The following is an 18,552-nucleotide window of genomic DNA, read 5'->3' on the forward strand; positions in this document are numbered from 1 at the left end:
AGCCATTTTTGTGTGTGTGTGCAATATGTTCTTCGTATACTACTTGCTTACTGTAGTTTTAGAATGGAGAAAAGGATATCAGCAAAATGGCTTAAAATTTCCATCTTCTTGCTTTGTTTGGTGGTAGAAAATCTTATAGTATTTCTTTTGTAGTCTCCAGGAGCAAAATCCTATTTGCTGTTAAAAAAGTTTTATTAGAACACAACCGCATTCATTCATATACTATTGACTGTGGTTTTTTTTTTTTTATGTTATAATGGCAAAGTTGAATAGTTGTCACAGAACTATGGCCCACAAAGCTTAAGATATTTATTTCACAAAACAATCTTATGCATTCTTTGTATGGTAAGGAAAACCTTCTTTTTATTTTTTATCTTTATTTTGATTTGCTTATTTTTATGTGGTACTGAGGCAAGCACTCTACCACTGAGCTACAACCCTAGCCCCTGAAAACCTTCTTGAATATAAAGGCACACTCTAATTCTTTATTATGCATTTCACCATCTGTCACCATCTGTAATGATTTGGTTTGTGTAGTACTGGTTGTGTATGGTACTTTTCTTCATTACACTGGAAAATAGTCAATATTTGTGCCAGGTGCATTCTGCTCTGTGCATCTGCTTTCACTAGATGCTTTTTAACAGTTCAACGCATTTTAAGTGTTTGTGTTGACATCCTAATCCTCCAATGAAACCAACACCTTCAATTAGAGTGCAACAAGCTCTAAATTTATCCTGAATTTCTCCCCTGATAATATTCTGTTATCCAAAAATTCTCTTTTTATAAGGTAACTTGTGCTAAATTGCCTGTTAATGTCAGTGGATATAATCCTCGAAGAATTTCTACTTATATATAATAATATATACTTCTTATATATATTGGAAAATCTCTCTCTCTCTCTCTCTCTCTCTCTCTCTCTATATATATATATATATATATATATATATATATATATATATATATATATATATATATATATTTCTAATCTCTTGAATCTGCTTTACTAGCATTTGGGGCCAGATAAAGGTAGTGAGCATCCTGCTTATGTGTCTGACAGCATTCCTAGCCTCTGCATATTATATAGTCATTGCACTCACCTTTTTCTGGTTGTGGTAACAAAAAACATCTCCAGACATTGCCAGATGCTACAGCCTACCCACCCTATCTCTGCCATTGCAAACTGCTGCACTGTAGCCTGTGCAGGGGAGAGACCTATTCTCACCTTTCTTAAATATCTTTATCTCATACTGAAGAAATGTATATAGAAAGCAATAACACTACTGAGAATAATTGCCTTTATTAATTCCATCTTCTCTTAGTTCATTTTACAAAATTTTTCTTTCCTTTCTTAAGTGGGTATGTGCCATCACAATCTTTTTCAATAATCAGCTGCTTAAAAATGTTTAAAAACTGGTCTCTAGAGGCAGCAAAAAAATCATCTTTAGTGGTGTAAGTTTGGGCATTAGGCAATCATTAGCTTGATTTTTGGCTTGCCATTCACCAGTGTTATGATGTTGGAAAAGCCATTTAAAATTCTCTCAAGCATCATAATTTGTAAAGCACAAATAATAGTATCTATTTCTTTTGATTTTTGCAAGGATATTTAGGCTCTTAGGATAATATCTTTCATAGAAAGGAATCAATTTGAATTATTATTCACATAGAAATAATTTCTAAAGATAAGTATTGATAATGCCATTAACATACCTATAAATACATATCATTTATGAAAATGATATTAAGTTGTTACAAGTAGAAACCAAGATACTTTGATTTTATTCTTTGCAAATGAGATTGTTGGGATAAAGAAAATCATTAACTTGGATAATGAGGATGAAGACATTTTCTAGCTTTTATTATATTTGAGGGTAAGTGTTTGTGTGTGTTTAATTGGAAGGAGAGAAAAGTTTTATTTTGAATCTACTCAATATACTTCTATTGATAAAAATAATGCTGGAATGAGAATATATTTTAAAAAGATGATTGTTGTTAACTGAAGAAATAGTCCACTATGAAATAGACTTATTAAGAAGAAGTATATTGGGCTGGGGATGTAGCTCAAGTGGTAACACGCTTGCCTGGCATGCGCGGGGCGCTGAGTTCGATCTTCAGCATCACATAAAAATAAAATAAAGATGTTGTGTCCACTGAAAACTAAAAAAATAAATATTAAAAAATTCTCTCTCACTTAAAAAAAAGAAGAAGTATAAAGTTTTTGCTCATATTTCTCTGTTCTAAATGTAGGAGTGTTGTGAAGTCTGAGACACTCTGCAGAGTTAGCTCCATGTGACCTCATGTGTGAAGCCTTTCCTGGCTGCCATGTGTGGTTTCCCACTCTTCTTCTGTGCTCCCATAACATCCTTCATTTTCCTTTCAGCAATCTCTCTCCTGTACTGTAAGATCTGCTTCTGTGTTTCCATATTCCTGGGAGAAAGAGCCATCATTATTCAATTAAATAAACTTTCCAGTCAAAAGAAAAAAAAAAACAACAGTACACAAAATGAAAAGATTGACTTCTAGTACAGTTTTGATATTAACCCAAAGAGAACTATAAGAATTCCATATCAGTGCAATCATTTGACTTAAAAACTTTTAAAAATGAAAAATGAATTCATTCAATAACTCAATCTCTTTCAATCTTTATTGAGCATCTGTGTTTTCCCAGAAACTCTTTTAGACTACAAAACATTAATGCAGACAAAAGCTGCAATTTCCTAGAGCTTAGTTAAAACTCCAACATATGAGGTATGTGTTTGCTTGCAAAGAAAACTCGTTTACATAATGACAGGTACCTGCATGATTCTGGCAAACACTGAAATCATTTTCAAATAAACACTGTGATTGTCTATGTACTGTTTTTAACCATAAACCAAACTTGGGATAATGTTTTAAACCAATTTTTAACATCTGTAGGTTTTGAAGAATTTCTATTCACTTTAGGGAAAATTCAGTTTCACATAGTAAGAAATAATTTCTTTTAGTGCTTTTGTTTTTGCTGTGACTTCTTTTAATAACACTTATTTAGACCACAAGTGGCACATTGTGGGATGCCAATGTCTCACTAGTAGCAAGAGAACAGAGTAGTAGATTACAATGGTATGTTTCAGAACTATACTTGACATAGTTAAGTATACGCCTGGTAGTGCTGTATAACACAACATCCCAAAACTCAGTATCAAAAAATAATAGCAACTTAAACTGATCAACCTGTGGAGTCAGCAGAAGTGGCTCTGCCACATGCTCTATATCCTCGTGTCCCAGTCTGTTCCACAGGGCTCTCAGGGCTCTCATCCTTCTTGGACAAGTGGACTAACAAAAGTATATGTTTTTCTTATGGTGATGGAACAGAAATATACAGTCCTCCTGGGTTTGGAATTGGCACATTTTTATTTATATTCAGATTCTTTTAGCAAAGACAAGTAAAAGAGCAAAGTTCAGGCCTGAAGGGTAGGAAAGTACCTTCTATCCCTAAGGAAGCAAAGACATTGAGACTGGCAATCTATCATAACAATCCTATTATTTCCTGTTGCAGAATAATAGCAATAAATAGATGAGAAACTACCCTTGCTTGCTATTCATTTTTCCTACTTTGAAGGTTCTGAATCCATATATAAGAATGTCATTTTGGGGCTGGGGCTGGGGCTGGGGTTTAGTGGCAGAGTGCTTGTCTTGCACATGTGAGGCACTAGGTTCAATCCTTAGCAGTGCATATAAAAATAAGCAAATAAAAGACATACTGTCTATCTATGAAAAAATTTTTTAAAAAAGAAAGTCATTTTGAAAATTTTGTATATAGCAATTAAAAAGCAAATGGGAAAAATATTTGTGACTAAATATTTGTGATTAAAATCTTTAGAGCAAGATTTATCTAATTGTGGTGACTTACATTATTAGTTTATAAACCCCAGTAGTTAAAAAAAGAAGAAAATATCAGAGTAAATTAAATAAAGGTTACTTTTAATGAAAAAAATTGCTTTTGTTTTACCTACATGTGTATTGAGTCAAGAAAAAAAAAAATTTTTTTGACTAGGTTATGAATTTTTTTTCAATTTTCAAAGCCAATGCTATAAAGTATTTTAACATATTTATTTTTTATTGATGCATAGCTGTACTTATTTATGGTAAAATATTTTCTAATTATAAGATGTTTAGTTTAAGTACGTTCTAATTTGTAAAAGTTTTCATTTGATGGACACTTCATCTTCTTTGAAAGTGGATGGTTTTTAAAGTGCTCATTTCCTTTATGAAAATGTCTAATGAAAGATTACTTTTCTTTCAAATCAATCAACAATTGAGGCAGGTTTAATGGACCTGTGTTTTCATTTATATACTATTAGCAATCATGACTGTGGGGATGGGTGGCCCACGCTTGGAATTATTTTTTTTTAAAGTAATGGCAATATTTACCTTCTCTATTTAGCTTGTGCACGGCTGGCTTCCTGATGATGGTTTATAATAAAATCTCCTCCCGGTTATATTTCTTGATAACATTCTGTTAGCTTATTTCAGAAAGATTTATTATCAGCTTATCTTCAGATTTTAATATTTGCGTCATTCTGTCTATGTTAACTGCAGCCTCTCCCGAAGTAGCAGTGGGCTCTAGCCAGGTATAGGACACACAGGTGGACAGCCTGGTCCAAGCAGTGTTGCTGCCCTTAGTTCATCCAGGCTCTGTCCACTCTTGCCAGAGAAGGTAGGTCTGAACGCTCCTGCAGATTCTGGAGACAAACCAGAGGCCTGGACTAGTCTTTTATTTACAGGGAGAATGCTAAAGATAATGAGAATATTTAATGGTCTGTTACTTATTTATAAATTAAGATGCAAGACTGTGTTTAGTAAAAAGATAAAATGAGTGTTCTGTAATTTAGTTACTAAATATCTACTTTAGTCAGCCAAGCTAAAAATAGTTGTATATTTTTAAATAAATTGCTTCAGGTGTGATTTTTAAATTTAAAAAAAATCAGCTATGGACAGGTAGGAAATTTAAAATTTTGAAATATATTTTTCTTTGTCTACTTTTTTTGTAAATAAAGAAACATGTTATATGCATTAGCTAGTTTTAAGTTAATACAAGAAGGTTTTGTAGAGATTAATTTTAGAGAGTTTGAAACTATAATGTATCTTAACACTACTATTTACTAAAGTACAGAACTGAAGTCATCTTTGTCCAAATACTAATTGGTGGGAAAAATCCTAAATGGTTTCTTGTTTGAGGGTGTGTGTGTGTGTGTGTCTTTGTGTTTACATGCTCTATATTAGGTCAACTTGCATAAATATCTTTTAGTTACATAAACAATTACAAAAATCTTATTCAAGTTATGTTATGCATGTTAAAATAGCAGAAATTCTTTTGTGTATAGACTACCATGGTACTGCTGGAGATTTTTTGCCTGTTTTATTGTTGGTCTATAAACAAATAGATTTTGCTACGTTTCCTGTTTCTTTGTGATGGAGATGGTTGGCTTCTGGTAATGTTTCATCTCAAGAATCATATCTTTAGTTTTTAACTACCCACAGAGAGTGAAGTTCAATATTTTTATATATTCCTAGAAAGATTAATGGAAAACAGTAACAAAACAAAACAAAACAGATGTTCTCAAATCCCCCTTCCAACTTAACTCAAGAGGTCTTTACACATCCTGATACAACTGTTTTGGAGCGGTCCAACTACTACCTGTATGTTGCAGAATTCCAAATGTTGGCATTAAAAAAATTATTATTTTATTTGTTCTTTTTAGTAATACATGAAAGTAGAAATATTTTGGCAAATTATACATATATGGAGTATAACTTACTCTATTTAGGATCCCACTCTTGTAGATTGTTTATGATGTGGATTTACCCTGGTCGTGTATACAAATAAAAGGCTAGGAAAGTTATGTCCAATTCATTCTACTATCTTTCCTGTTCCACTCCCTGCTCCTATCTCTTTGTTTCCCTTTGTCTAATCCAATGAATTTCTATTGTTCCCCTCCAACTTCCTTCATTTTGGTTTAGCATCCACAAGTAAAAGAGAACAGTCTGATTTTAACAATTGCCCCAGAAACGGAGCCTGATGAAAAGAATGTATCTTCAGAATTATCCTCTCCTTACACATGTGTGAAAAAGTAGCTCCATCTTTTATAAAGGTAATCCTGCAATGTCCTATACTCTATTCTGCCCTTGTCTCCCAGTGAAATATCAAAAGAACTATTTTGAGAGTCTAAAGATTGTGTTGTTGGAGCTGCTACTATACCTTCATATGTCTGAGAGATGGAGGAAATTATCCAGATTTAAAATATGATGCCAGGATCACAATATTTTATTGATGGACTTTATTCCCTCAGCATCCTAATCTTTTTATGCTTCAATTTCTTCACCTTTTCTTCATCAGAAGGTAAATATATTATAATTAATGAACTGATATTGATACATTATTATTAACTTATTATACTCTATAGTTTATTTAGATCACCTTAGCTCTTAGCTAGTGTCCTTTTTGTTTGTCTCAGAATTCCATTTAGAATTCTATATTACATTTAGATTTCATATTTCCTTAGGTCTTTGACCTTGACCTTCACAGTTCGGGAGAGTATAGGACAAATAAATCATAGGATATTCTTCTTAAAAAAAAATAAAAAGAATCATGATTTAAGCATTTGGCAAAAGATTGTTTTTCCTGCCCTTTATCTCTTTTCTTCTTTAAAAATAAGTTTTTTTTTTCCCAAAAGTGCCTTTAATGTTTTAATAAAATACTGGCTAAGTTACAGACCTACAAACTATTTTTGGAATAAAATTATTATTAAGTCCATTTCCATTTTCTTTTCAAATTTGTATTATAGAAACAGGAAATGAGAATTTGGAGTATACCACTTGATACATATTTTTTATGTTTAGGAAAAAATTCATACATATATAAATATATATGTATCTTTTTTTGCTTATTAAGATATCATTGACATATTTCTGTTGTTTCTTATACTATACAACATCTTGTTGAATATGTACCAAATATGTACTTATTTATGTCACATATAAGTTCAGATTATTGCACTTTTAGCTTTTATTCTAATAAAAACCACCACACTGAATGGTTGCTGAGTCACTCAGTGTGAGCATTTTAAAGTTTAAAAAAATGCTGGTAGAACAATGGGCCAAAATTTAGTTGTAATTTCTTGAGTTTCAAAGAAGAAGTATAACTTATTGAGCCTTCACCAACCCTGATAACAACTGGAGGGTACTGAGATGATTAAAGCTCTAGTTCCAGGCTGATGTTAAGGTCTCCTTAAATTTACTTTTTTCAACTAAAAACCTTTATTTATTTATTTATTTTTAAAAAATATTTTTTATAGTTGGGGCTGGGGTTGTGGCTCAGCAGTAGTGCCACTTGCCTCACATGTGCAAGGCCCTGAGTTTGATCCTCAGCACCACAAAAAAATAAATAAGTAAAATAAAGGTATCGTGTCCAACTACAAAAAAAAAATTATAGTAGATGGGCACAATACCTTTATTTTATTTATGTAGTGTTGAGGATAGAACCCAGTGCCTCACTCGTGCTAGGCAAGTGCTTTACCACCCCTCAAAACCTATATTTAATAAGCATTGTATATATCACATGAATTATTGTCATATTCCTTTTGAAACCCAGTTCTATGTTTGATTTGCATAGATCTGATTATGGTCTTTTTATGGTTAAGCTTCCCAGTTCTTAAGATCCTAATCCCCATACCTTTCTCCAGCAACCAACACTTTTCTTAAAAACCTTTTTTATTTTTTCAAAAAGAACATTTAGTGCTCTATTTTATAAATCCCTTAATATATGGAACTGTTGTTCATAGTCACCAAAGACATGTTTTCCACATTTAACATCCTACAGTTTCAACACTTTCTCCTTGATCTGTATAATGTGTTCCATTAAATTGAAGGATTCCATGTTTCTGAGAAGTTCTATTCAGTCTATTTGCATTCCTGTTACCCATTACTTTGGAGGTATGGATTTGCAGGAAGAGGTTAAACTATACCTATTGTAAAGTTAAATTCCAGATTGTGATAGCTTCAAGTGAAAGTACATACCAGCTGTCTTTCATTAGATGAGAGCAAGAGAGCCACACAGAGCATGGAAGACCAGCACATTTCAGCAGTCTGCATTTCCCCAGCAACACTGAAATGTATACACTGCAGCTTACAATACTCATCCAGGGTAGGATTTTACAAGATTTGCAAGTTCAGCCATGCCTTTACCACTGCTCTTTCAGTTGGGACTTGAAACACCTTTTCAGGAAATCTTGTGCTAACATTTATTCTTCCAGGTAAGGGCATGTTAATATCTGGAGCTTTTCCTTGTTCTGAACAAAATTCAGTCAACGGATTTCCAGCACCATCTGCAGGAAGAAAGCAGCTAGGGACAGGTGTCTCTGAACAAATATTTTCCATTCTAGGCTATTTGATAGACTCATCTACTGTGTGTGACTTTTTTCTAGTATACTTTGTTTCCTTTGAGCATCAGAGATTCAGTGAGTTGCACTGGTGGCCAATGTTTCCTTTATGATGCTCCAATGGCTACCAATGGACAAAACCAACTCAAACTTTAAGTTTACCAAAAGTGTGAGTGTAATACTTTCTGTAGACCCATATTTTTTTTTTTGTAATTATCTAGGATCAATAAGAAATCATTAAACAATATATATGGGTTCATACAAACTTTAGTTTCAGTCTTGGCTCCTAATACTTTGGCCCATAAAATGCCCCCCAACACCACATCAATTATGATGTCATACCCTTTATAGTATTTTTTTATGAAAGCAAGTACAGAATAGCTAAAAAAGTTCTAGAACAAAAATTTAAATCCTTGTATAAGACCTCATGCCCTATATCTTTGTCTCAAATTTTGTATTATGCGGTATTGGCAAAATTAGCACACAGAAGAAAATCAGTGTTACTTAAACACACACACAGTACAGCACAAAAGTTCAAACAAGCCAACCATGTATTGTATCTAGCTTCTGTTTGGATCAAGGACATTTGTTTGCAATTGGTTTCCTTTGAGCTATGAACTGGTCCTTGTTAGATAGTAGTTAGCAATGAGCAGTAAAATGTGAACCAATAACATAGTAGGGTCATAGAATTTCTTTCTTTTTTTTTTAAGAGAGAGAGAGAGAGAGAGAGAGAGAGAGAGAGAGAGAGAGAGAGAGAATTTTTTAATATTTATTTTAGTTTTTGGTGGACACAACATCTTTGTTTGTATGTGGTGCTGATGATCGAACCCAGGCCTCATGCATGCCAGGCGAGCATGCTACTGCTTGAGCCACATCCCCAGCCCCAATATAGAATTTCTTTGAATTACAATTTATGAACAATCGAGTAACTTAGAGAAAAATAAACCTTGAGAACAAATAGGTGGAAACAAAGGGAGTCAATTAGAAAATATGTCAAGAAAGAAAAATCAATGTGGTTAACTTATGACACTGTCTACTGAGGTCATTGCAAAATTAGGACTTATGAGCACAGGTTTCTCAGTGTATTTCAGAAGAGACATTTCTTTAATAATGCAGTCACACTAAGGTAAATTCTATCCAGCCACTGACCCCAATACCCACATTAACATAGGATTGACTTCAGATTCCATGAAATTCATTCCCAGCCTTCACCTGTCATAAAAGAATGATGAGGCTAGGACAAACACAGTCCTTCTTGTCTTGGAACTGTGTCCTCAAGTCAAGAATCTAAAGTAAACTAGAAAAGAAGGGGGAAGGAATAAGCAATTTCAGCTGGTCAAATATATAGCCTCAGAGAAACCTTTTCTTTTATCTTATATGTCTCTAATCCAGTAAAGTTGTCTTCCTAAAAATAATTATACCTGACATTCAGAAGCATTATTTATAGCTTTTTTGGTTTTTCCTGTAAGTTCAAAATTATTTTACAGACCCTGTACCCTAGATATCAGTGAAAAAAATTACCTACCTTGCACAAATCACAGAACTCTAGATTCTTAGTTCTTTGTGGCCTTATCTATAAAAATAGCAGTAGCAGCTCATTCATGTTGAAATAAAGTCACTTATAACTGAAAAAGCTATATATACTCATATACAAAGCTTGATATATGTAAAATTATACATCAGCAGGATGAAGCCTCACACACACACACACACACACACACACACAAACACATTGTAGGATGAGATCAAGTTATAGGGGAAACTGCATCAGACCTGTGATCTTCACACTGGCAGGAATAGATATAGCATATCACTGTGCAGCTTTCCTTGGCCTCCAACCAGATAGGGACATATGGCTGCCAGGCCCCAGTATTGGCTCTGAGAATGTATTTTGTGTTATTATTCCTTTATTTCTGGGAGAATTGACATTAAAAAATATATGTGCTCCTGGGACAATTTTGGCTGCTGTGTTGGGGAGAGTCTTTGTGAAGAGAAGAGAAGAAGAGAGGAAACTATTGGAGAGATTATTAAAATAATCTGACAGTTGGTGGCTTGGATACAGTCATAATAGAAATAATTAGTGGACTGATTCTGGATCTATTGTCCATGAAGAGCCAAAATGGCTTACTGATAGATCAGATATATTGTTACATCTGAGGTAAAGTCTTCAAGAGGACTTGCAAGAATGGAGCTGCTATCTTCTAGAAGCTTACAGAGCTAGGCACATGTTAGGAGGGAGCTCAAGGGCATGCTTAGACACATTAGGAGGTGGTAACCTCTAGCAAGCAGGAAACCCTAGTCCAGCATTAAGTGGTGAAGTCAAAGCTGGAGGATCATGTGAGACTCATCAGCATAGAGAATAATTCAAAGCCAAGACAGTAAGAGATCACCTTGGGAGTAGTTATAGAAGGGAATCAAGGACCAAGTCTTAGAGCAGGTGAGATGCAGAACCAGGAAGGGCGCCTGACTGCAGTCTGAGAGGTGGCAGAACTGTAGTGGGTACTGACCTGGAATCCAAGGAAAGGAATTGTTTCAGAAGGACCTGAGAGTCCAGGAAAGATGTAGCCTGAAAATTCACCATTGGGTTTAGTAATCTAGAATAATTTATTATTAAGATTTGTTGGGGTGGAATGTTGAAGACAAAAATATCATTGAAGTAGATTTAAAAGTATAGGAGGAGAAGAATTGGAAATGGAGAGTATAAATGACTCAAAGATGTTTTTATAATAAAGGAGAGAAACAGGTGATAATCAGGAGGAGATGTAGGTTTAAAATAGTTTGCAAGAAGGGAACCACTGAAGAGATAGGGGACTCAGGAAAAATGGAGGGATTGTCTTTGAATGCTGACATCAAATAGCAACTCCACTTTAAAGGAAATAAGAAAATTGTTTTTGTTTGTTTGTTTAGTTTTGTTTTTTGTCCTAAATCAAATATGAGTGACCATGGCATGGGAACACAGATTCAAGTGACCCTGAAAGGCACATTCCACTGTAAGAGGTTACATCATGAAATTTCGTAGCCAAAAAACAAGCCAAATCATAAATCAATACATTTGGTAGATAAGTGGGTAGGAGTATCAGGTGATTGCAGCAGAGTGGGAGAATCTCTTCAATAGGTTTGAAGTGTTATAGCAATCTTAGCTTCATGGTTGGGGGGGCTAGCAGCCTGCTAAGCTCAAGTGATACATTCCCAGAGGTTTACTTAGTAGTCATGAGGATATTAGATCAGATGCAGAAGATGAAAGAAAAGGCTATTAAAAGGGTTTAAGATAGCTTGAGGTGATTTTGGCTCTGCACAAGCAACATTCCAACCATGATGCTCAACTCAGCCAAGTTTAAACAGTCGGCAGAATCTTCAGATACATGCAGCTTCTTCAGAGAACTTCAGCTGCACAAGAGAGAGTTTAAGATAATGTCAAAAAAATATTGGACTCTAAATTGAATAAAGAGATAGCATGAGTAAACTCCTAGTTGGAGTAAGGTGAAATCTTGGTGTAGTTTTAATTTGCATTTCTCTAATTACTACAGATGTTCAAGACTTTTACATAGATCTGTTGACTATGTATCGTCTTTTGAGAAGCACCTGTTTAGTTCCTTTGCCCATTTGCTGATTTATTTATTTATTTTATTTGTTTTTTGAGTTCTTTGTATATCCTGTAAATTAAAGCCTCGTTTGAGGTGTGGGTGGTAAAGATTTTCTCCCATTTGGAAGGCTTTCCTTTGCTGTGAAGAAGCTTTTTAGTTTGATACCATCCCATTCATTGATTCTTGATTTTAATTCTTGTGCTTTAGGGGTCTTTTTCAGGAAGTTCCTAAGCTGGCATATTGGAGTGTTGGGCCTACATTTTTTTCTAGTAGGTGCAGGCTATTTGGCTTATGTCTAGGTCTTTGATCCACTTTGAACTGAATTTTGTGCAAGGTGAGAGATAGGGGTTAAATTTCATTCTGCTACATATGGATTTCCCGCTTTCCAAGCACCATTTGTTGAAAAGGTTATCTTTTCTACAATGTATATTTCTTTGCACCTTTGTCTAGTATAAGATAATGTATTTATGTGGGTTTGTCTCTGTGTCTTCTATTTCATTAATCTTCATGCCTGTTTTGTTGCCAATACCATGTTGCTTAGCAAGCACTTCTAAACCGCAATTTAGGGTTTCACATAGTTCTTTAAATTATTTTTATTTTATTTTTTTGCATTGCTGGGGATCCAGCTCATAGCTTATACCTGCCAACCATGCATTCTACCACTGATATAAAACCCTACTTTTTTAAAAAATACAATACTAGAATACTCTTTTAATAGCATCATTAAAAGAGAGTCTAAATAGAAGTTATATAATTTGAGTAACTGAGTTTAGTTAAATTTCCTGGTAAAAAGAGCCATCATTATTTTATCTAAATTTTAGTTATAATTCAAATACTGTTTAGTTCAAATGATCTAATAGTTTTAGTTAGCTGTTTGTTCTGTCTTGTAATAAGCCTGTGTGTCTATTTAAGTAAATCTTACACATTTATTTGTATGAATATGTTTTCTTCCAGGAATAGAAGATGGTAGCGAATTGGGAGAGAGGAGTTTCAAATTTATTAAATAGGAATTTTATACCTAAATATTGTATTCCTCCAATTCTAGTTTGGGCAAATTTAAATTTCTGTGTGGTGTTGATCTAAACCATCATCCCAGAGAGAGGGGAAGAGATGAAAAGAAAGGCATACCCTTGGAATTCTGAGACTTGTTGCAATTTTCTAGCACTTTCACAACATAGTTATGGTTGTAGGGCTTCAGTGATTGCCAGAAATTCATGTTTTTCCTGTGGAGCTTTCCTCTCCTCTCCTCTCTTCTCTTTTCCTCTATTATTTCCCTTCCTCCTTTCTCCTCCCCCCTCTTCTTTCTTCCCCCTGTGCATTCAGAATTTGGCTTAAAATAACATAATTCTATAAAAACAAAAGGGACATTTTCAAACTAAGTCTCATAAGATCTCTGAAGAGGAATCCTAGCAGAAGGTGACATCTCTATTTTGATGAAGTTTTCCTTTTACCTGTTTTATACATTGGGATTTCATGAAAAAAAGTAAAGGTTTTCAGAGCTTTAAAAAAAAAACATAAAAACAAAAAGAGGTCTGGGAGACTTGCTTGCAGCCCGTGTCAAAGGTCAGCTTCACCTACTGTCCTCTTGGGGATCTTTTGTCCATGACGCATCACTTCTCACCACAGATTGATCTGCATATTAACATTCCTTAATAGATAGGACCACAAAATCACTTAATTGTTAGTTTGTTATTTAAGACATAAATTCTCATATGAAAATTTACATCCCAATATTCTTTAGTTTATTTTAGTTGATCCCTTCTACAATGCAAAGAAAAACTCTACAGGTTGAAAAAAGAGATTGAACTAGGAAATAAGACCTCAGATCACATTCCGGTTTTTATGATTTTTATGAACTAGACCTCAATTTCCTGCCAGGGAAATAAGGCTAACAAAACATACCATGTCTTTCTCACAAGGAATGATGTTGATATTACAGATAAGTAAACAAGATGTTAAATGAAATAATGACTGGAATATATGTAGAATTGCTTTGCAAACTGGAAACAAAGTTATGCAAGCTTCTTTCATTATAATCAGTTATCAGAAGAATCTTATATATGACTAAACACAAAAAGCCTGCACTAGTGGGTCTTAATTCTACATAACAGACACATTTAAAACATTTGTTTCTTTTTGCTAATATATTTTACTTGTAAGTTTTCTAGCAATTTGTATCTGCCCTTTAGAATGTAAGCATCACCACTAGATTCTGGCTTTTTAGACAAATAGCATAAGTAAAAGAAAGAAGGAAAAAAAGGGAAAGAGTGAGTGTGGGGGGTCCATATCAAAGTGTATGATGATAATCATCATTTGACCTCTGATCTGTAAACATGAAGGTTTCATATAGTTAAACCTAATAATTCAGCTTTCTGCTTTAGCAAAATGTCCAGATCCAACTAGCAGTTTCAAAAAATCATTGAATTGAAGTGAACTTGGAAATAAAGCTTCTTCCAAAATGATTATTCTTCAATAGGAATAATCAATAGGAAGCTATGGGTAAGTGTGTTAAAAATGCAAGGAATCAAATTGCTGATTTACCCTTTCTCTCTCTCCCCCCCCCCCATCTTTCTGGGATAGGTATGTGCAAATAAAAGGAGAAGGAACTATGGATCTGGAAAAAGATTATGCGACACACAAAGGGAAAAATAAACTTGGTGGAGAATTGTCAGGAATGATGCCCCTTTGCAACAATATAATTAATATCTCCTGTGTGAAAAGCAACTGGTCAAGCCATGTTCGTGCTTCATTGTACAGCTTAATGGTACTGATAATTCTGATCACTCTGGTTGGAAATCTGATAGTCATTATTTCCATACCACATTTCAAGCAACTTCACACCCCTACTAATTGGCTCATTCATTCCATGGCCATTGTGGACTTCCTGCTGGGGTGCCTGGTGATGCCTTATAGCATGGTGAGGTCAATTGAGCACTGCTGGTATTTTGGAGAGTTCTTCTGTAAAATTCACACTAGCACTGACATTATGCTGAGTTCAGCCTCCATTTTTCACTTGTCCTTCATTTCCATTGACCGCTACTATGCAGTGTGTGACCCATTGAGATACAAAGCCAGGATCAATATCTTGGTAATTCTTGTGATGATCTTCATTAGTTGGAGCATTCCTGCTATTTTTGCATTTGGAATGATCTTTCTGGAGCTAAACTTCAAAGGAATTGAAGAGATATATTATAAACATTTTCACTGCACAGGGGGCTGCTCGGTTGTCTTTAGCAAAACATCTGGGGTATTGGCCTTTCTGACTTCTTTCTATATACCTGGGTCTGTTATGTTGTGTGTCTACTACAGAATATATTTCATAGCTAAAGGGCAAGCAAGATCAATTAATCATACAAATCAGAAGCTTCACTTTGGATTAGAAGAGAAAAATGGAATTTCACAAAACAAAAAAAGAAAAGCTGCGAAGACATTAGGGATCATGATGGGTGTTTTCCTGATATGCTGGAGCCCTTTCTTTGTGTGCACAGTCATGGATCCTTTCCTGAACTACACAATTCTACCCCCTTTGAATGATGCATTCATTTGGTTTGGCTACTTGAACTCTACTTTTAATCCAATGGTTTATGCATTTTTCTATCCCTGGTTCAGAAGAGCATTGAAGACAATTCTACTTGGTAAAATTTTTCAAAGAGATTCATTTAGGTGTAAGCTATTTTTAGAATCAAATCCACAATAATTTTATTATTGCAAAATGGTTGGTGATCCAGTTCATGAACACAACATTACAACCAAATGCACTAACTACATGGATCTTTTGTTATTTGAGTCAAAGTACTTATGGTGAGCCAAGTTATGCTTATCATCTCTTATATGGAACATGGTAGATGCGATCTTAGCCCTTCTTATGATACATACACAAATTTTGAAAACCTAGTATTTAAGGACCTACATTTTAAAGAACATTTCCTAGGACTAGGTTGTAGCTCAGTGGAAAAGTGCTTGGTTAGCATGTACAAGGCTCCAGTTTGATCCCCAGCAACATGAAAGGCGGGTAGTGGTGAGGAGGAGAAGGAGGAGGAGGAGGAGGAGAATTCTTCTTCTAAAGAACTTCTCCTGCCCTTAGGTGAACTTCCATGAGTTGACAGTGGTACCTTACTAAGTGGTTCAGTAGTGGAAACTATAAGACTATATTTGGGGATACAAATTGGAATGATTTTGTCACATTTACATATAGAAATTTGTCATATATGTACAGTTGGCCCTCCATATATTCAGGTTCTGCATCTGCAGATTGAAATAATCTTAGTTCAAAAATTTTGTGGAAAAAGAACATTGTGCCTGTAGAGAACACTTATAGATGTTTTTGGTTTTTCATTATTATAGTTGTCAATATAGTAACCATTTACATAACATTTACACAGTATTAGCTATTGCAAGTTATCTACAGATGATTTGAAGTATATGGGAGGATGTCACAGATAATAAGCAAATGTTATGCTATTTTATATAGGAGATGTCACATCCATGGATTTTTGTATCTGCTGAAGATCCTGAAACAAATACCACAAGGATACTGAGGGACAACTGCATGTATCTTTTTTGTGTATAAGGATTTTTATAACCATTTCCCTATCATCTACTATTTCAGTTGTTTCTAATTTCTTAAATAATAACAGTTAAATTATGTTCTGTCTGTTACTTGCTACTGAGGCCATGAAAATGTCTGAAAGGATTTAACCATATTTTAAGGTTATATCTTGCATGGTGGACTCAAAATATATCCAGAATAAAACAAGGTAACTTATTTTAAGGTCAGAATATACACACCATGCCTACTAAAACAGTATCTACAAAAAGAAAAAAAAGAGGAACAAATAGTGGTTTCCAAAAATGTGCCTTAATAGGAAATGGGAAACATTCTAAATTATATACATTGATCTGCAATTGAACTGTTTCTTACATAGACTTTACATGGTTTGTTTCAGGTTAAGTATCATGAGGAATTTGAATTTATTCAATAATAGCAATTTTTGCTCAAGTGAGTTAGGGCAAGGTGGCCAATTTTAAATGAAACTAAAATGCACACTCCTACCTATACATGTCTGTTCACAAATTTGATGATCTTCTGGGGATATATTAAATCTTTTCATCTATTATAGTCTGTTTCAGAACTATATTTTGTCTCATTGATCTGGCTAGACTGTTTTTCTAATACATATAAAAACTTTATGAGTGACCTTTTAATTTAGTATGTGGTAAGACAAGTTGTCTCTAATCACTTCTTTTTAAAACACTACCTTGAATTTATTTACCTGTGAGACCAGTGTGTCAAAATTTTAAAATAAAAAAAGCACTTTGAGAGATTTTTATCCTTTACAGCAAATGAGGTTCATTTGCTCCAACATATTCCCCTAGGATTATTTCTAAATGTTGAATAAATTTCTGAAATCATTTTGTTTTTATGTAAACATTATTGCTGGTATATAATAAAGTTTATTTTAACTTTCCATTTGACTTGTTTAGGTTTTCATTATAGATATTGATGTTATCTATAATGCTAAGTTTTATCTCCTTTGCAATAATAATGATTTAATAATGATTCTTATGCATATTCCTTACTGTGCTCTACTAATCAGAATTTCTAGAGCAATTCTGATAATGGTGATAAGAGTCATCTTTATCGTATACCTCTTTTAAATTACTCAGGTTTTAATAGATTTTATGTTTTTCTTGGAACAAGATCATGACCCAGGTAATTCTATATTGTTGGTTTAGTATGAATAGAGCCCTTACTGCCCATCCTTTTTTGTAAGCTCTATTATTGTTTTGTTTTGTGGTGCTGGGGGTTGAACCCATGGCCTTGTGCATTCGAGGCAAACACTCTACCAGCTGAGCTATATCCCCAGCCCTGTAGGCTCTATTTTTAATGCTCATAGTAAGAAATAACCAAAACTTTCATCAAAGCATGCAGAAAGGTTGGCTTTTTCTGTCCATATTCCCTACTTTACCATAGCTTGTGTTTCCTCAGGCAGAAGCTGTTTGGATCTTTTGGTCATCCAGAGTCCATTTCCCAACTGGAATCCAATAAGCTTTAGGGAAATTTCTCATTCCCACAGACTAGAGTCTGCTGGAACTATAATCAAGAGACTGGTCTCCTTCCTTTCCCTTTAAATGCATGGATAACCCCAGTTAAAATTTTCAGGTCTTTCTCCAGAATTTAATGTTTAGCAAAGGGAAAAAGACAGTAATCTTTTACAGAACCATTAGCTGAAAACATGGACTTCCATTCCTTCCAAGTGGTAATATCATGGTAAGGTCATGGTCAGTCTGCTCTTGGGATATTGTCACAGTTCTTGCTTCCCAAACTTTAGAGCTGCCTACCTGTCTGCCCATTTCCAAAGTGAGTTACCCAACCTTCATGGATTTCAAGTCCCAGACAGAATTCTATGAATGGTTTCTGGTTGTATCTATGAAAAGGACCTTAACTTAATATACGAGAATATAGTAAATACCAATAAAACTATTGCAACAACATGATACATGATACTTTTTCCTCTCAGTCAAGACATCTTCCACTTAGAACAGTTCTCATT

At 34.3% G+C, this 18,552-nt stretch overlaps 1 protein-coding gene across 1 annotated transcript; it reads left to right on the forward strand.

Annotated features, from left to right (window-relative positions):
* Positions 1-14,672: 14,672 nt before the first annotated feature.
* Taar1 (trace amine associated receptor 1) lies at positions 14,673-15,695 on the forward strand. Its single transcript, XM_027938440.1, has one exon. It carries the CDS (start codon positions 14,673-14,675, stop codon positions 15,693-15,695), a length of 1,023 nt encoding a protein of 340 aa, XP_027794241.1.
* Positions 15,696-18,552: the final 2,857 nt, after the last annotated feature.

This window comes from Marmota flaviventris, chromosome 6, assembly GCF_047511675.1.
Source record: "Marmota flaviventris isolate mMarFla1 chromosome 6, mMarFla1.hap1, whole genome shotgun sequence".
NCBI lineage: Eukaryota > Metazoa > Chordata > Mammalia > Rodentia > Sciuridae > Marmota > Marmota flaviventris.

Coding starts and splice junctions, on each gene's coding strand:
- Taar1 (XM_027938440.1), top strand. CDS start 14,673: ATGATGCCCCTTTGCAACAATATAATTAATATCTCCTGTGTGAAAAGC.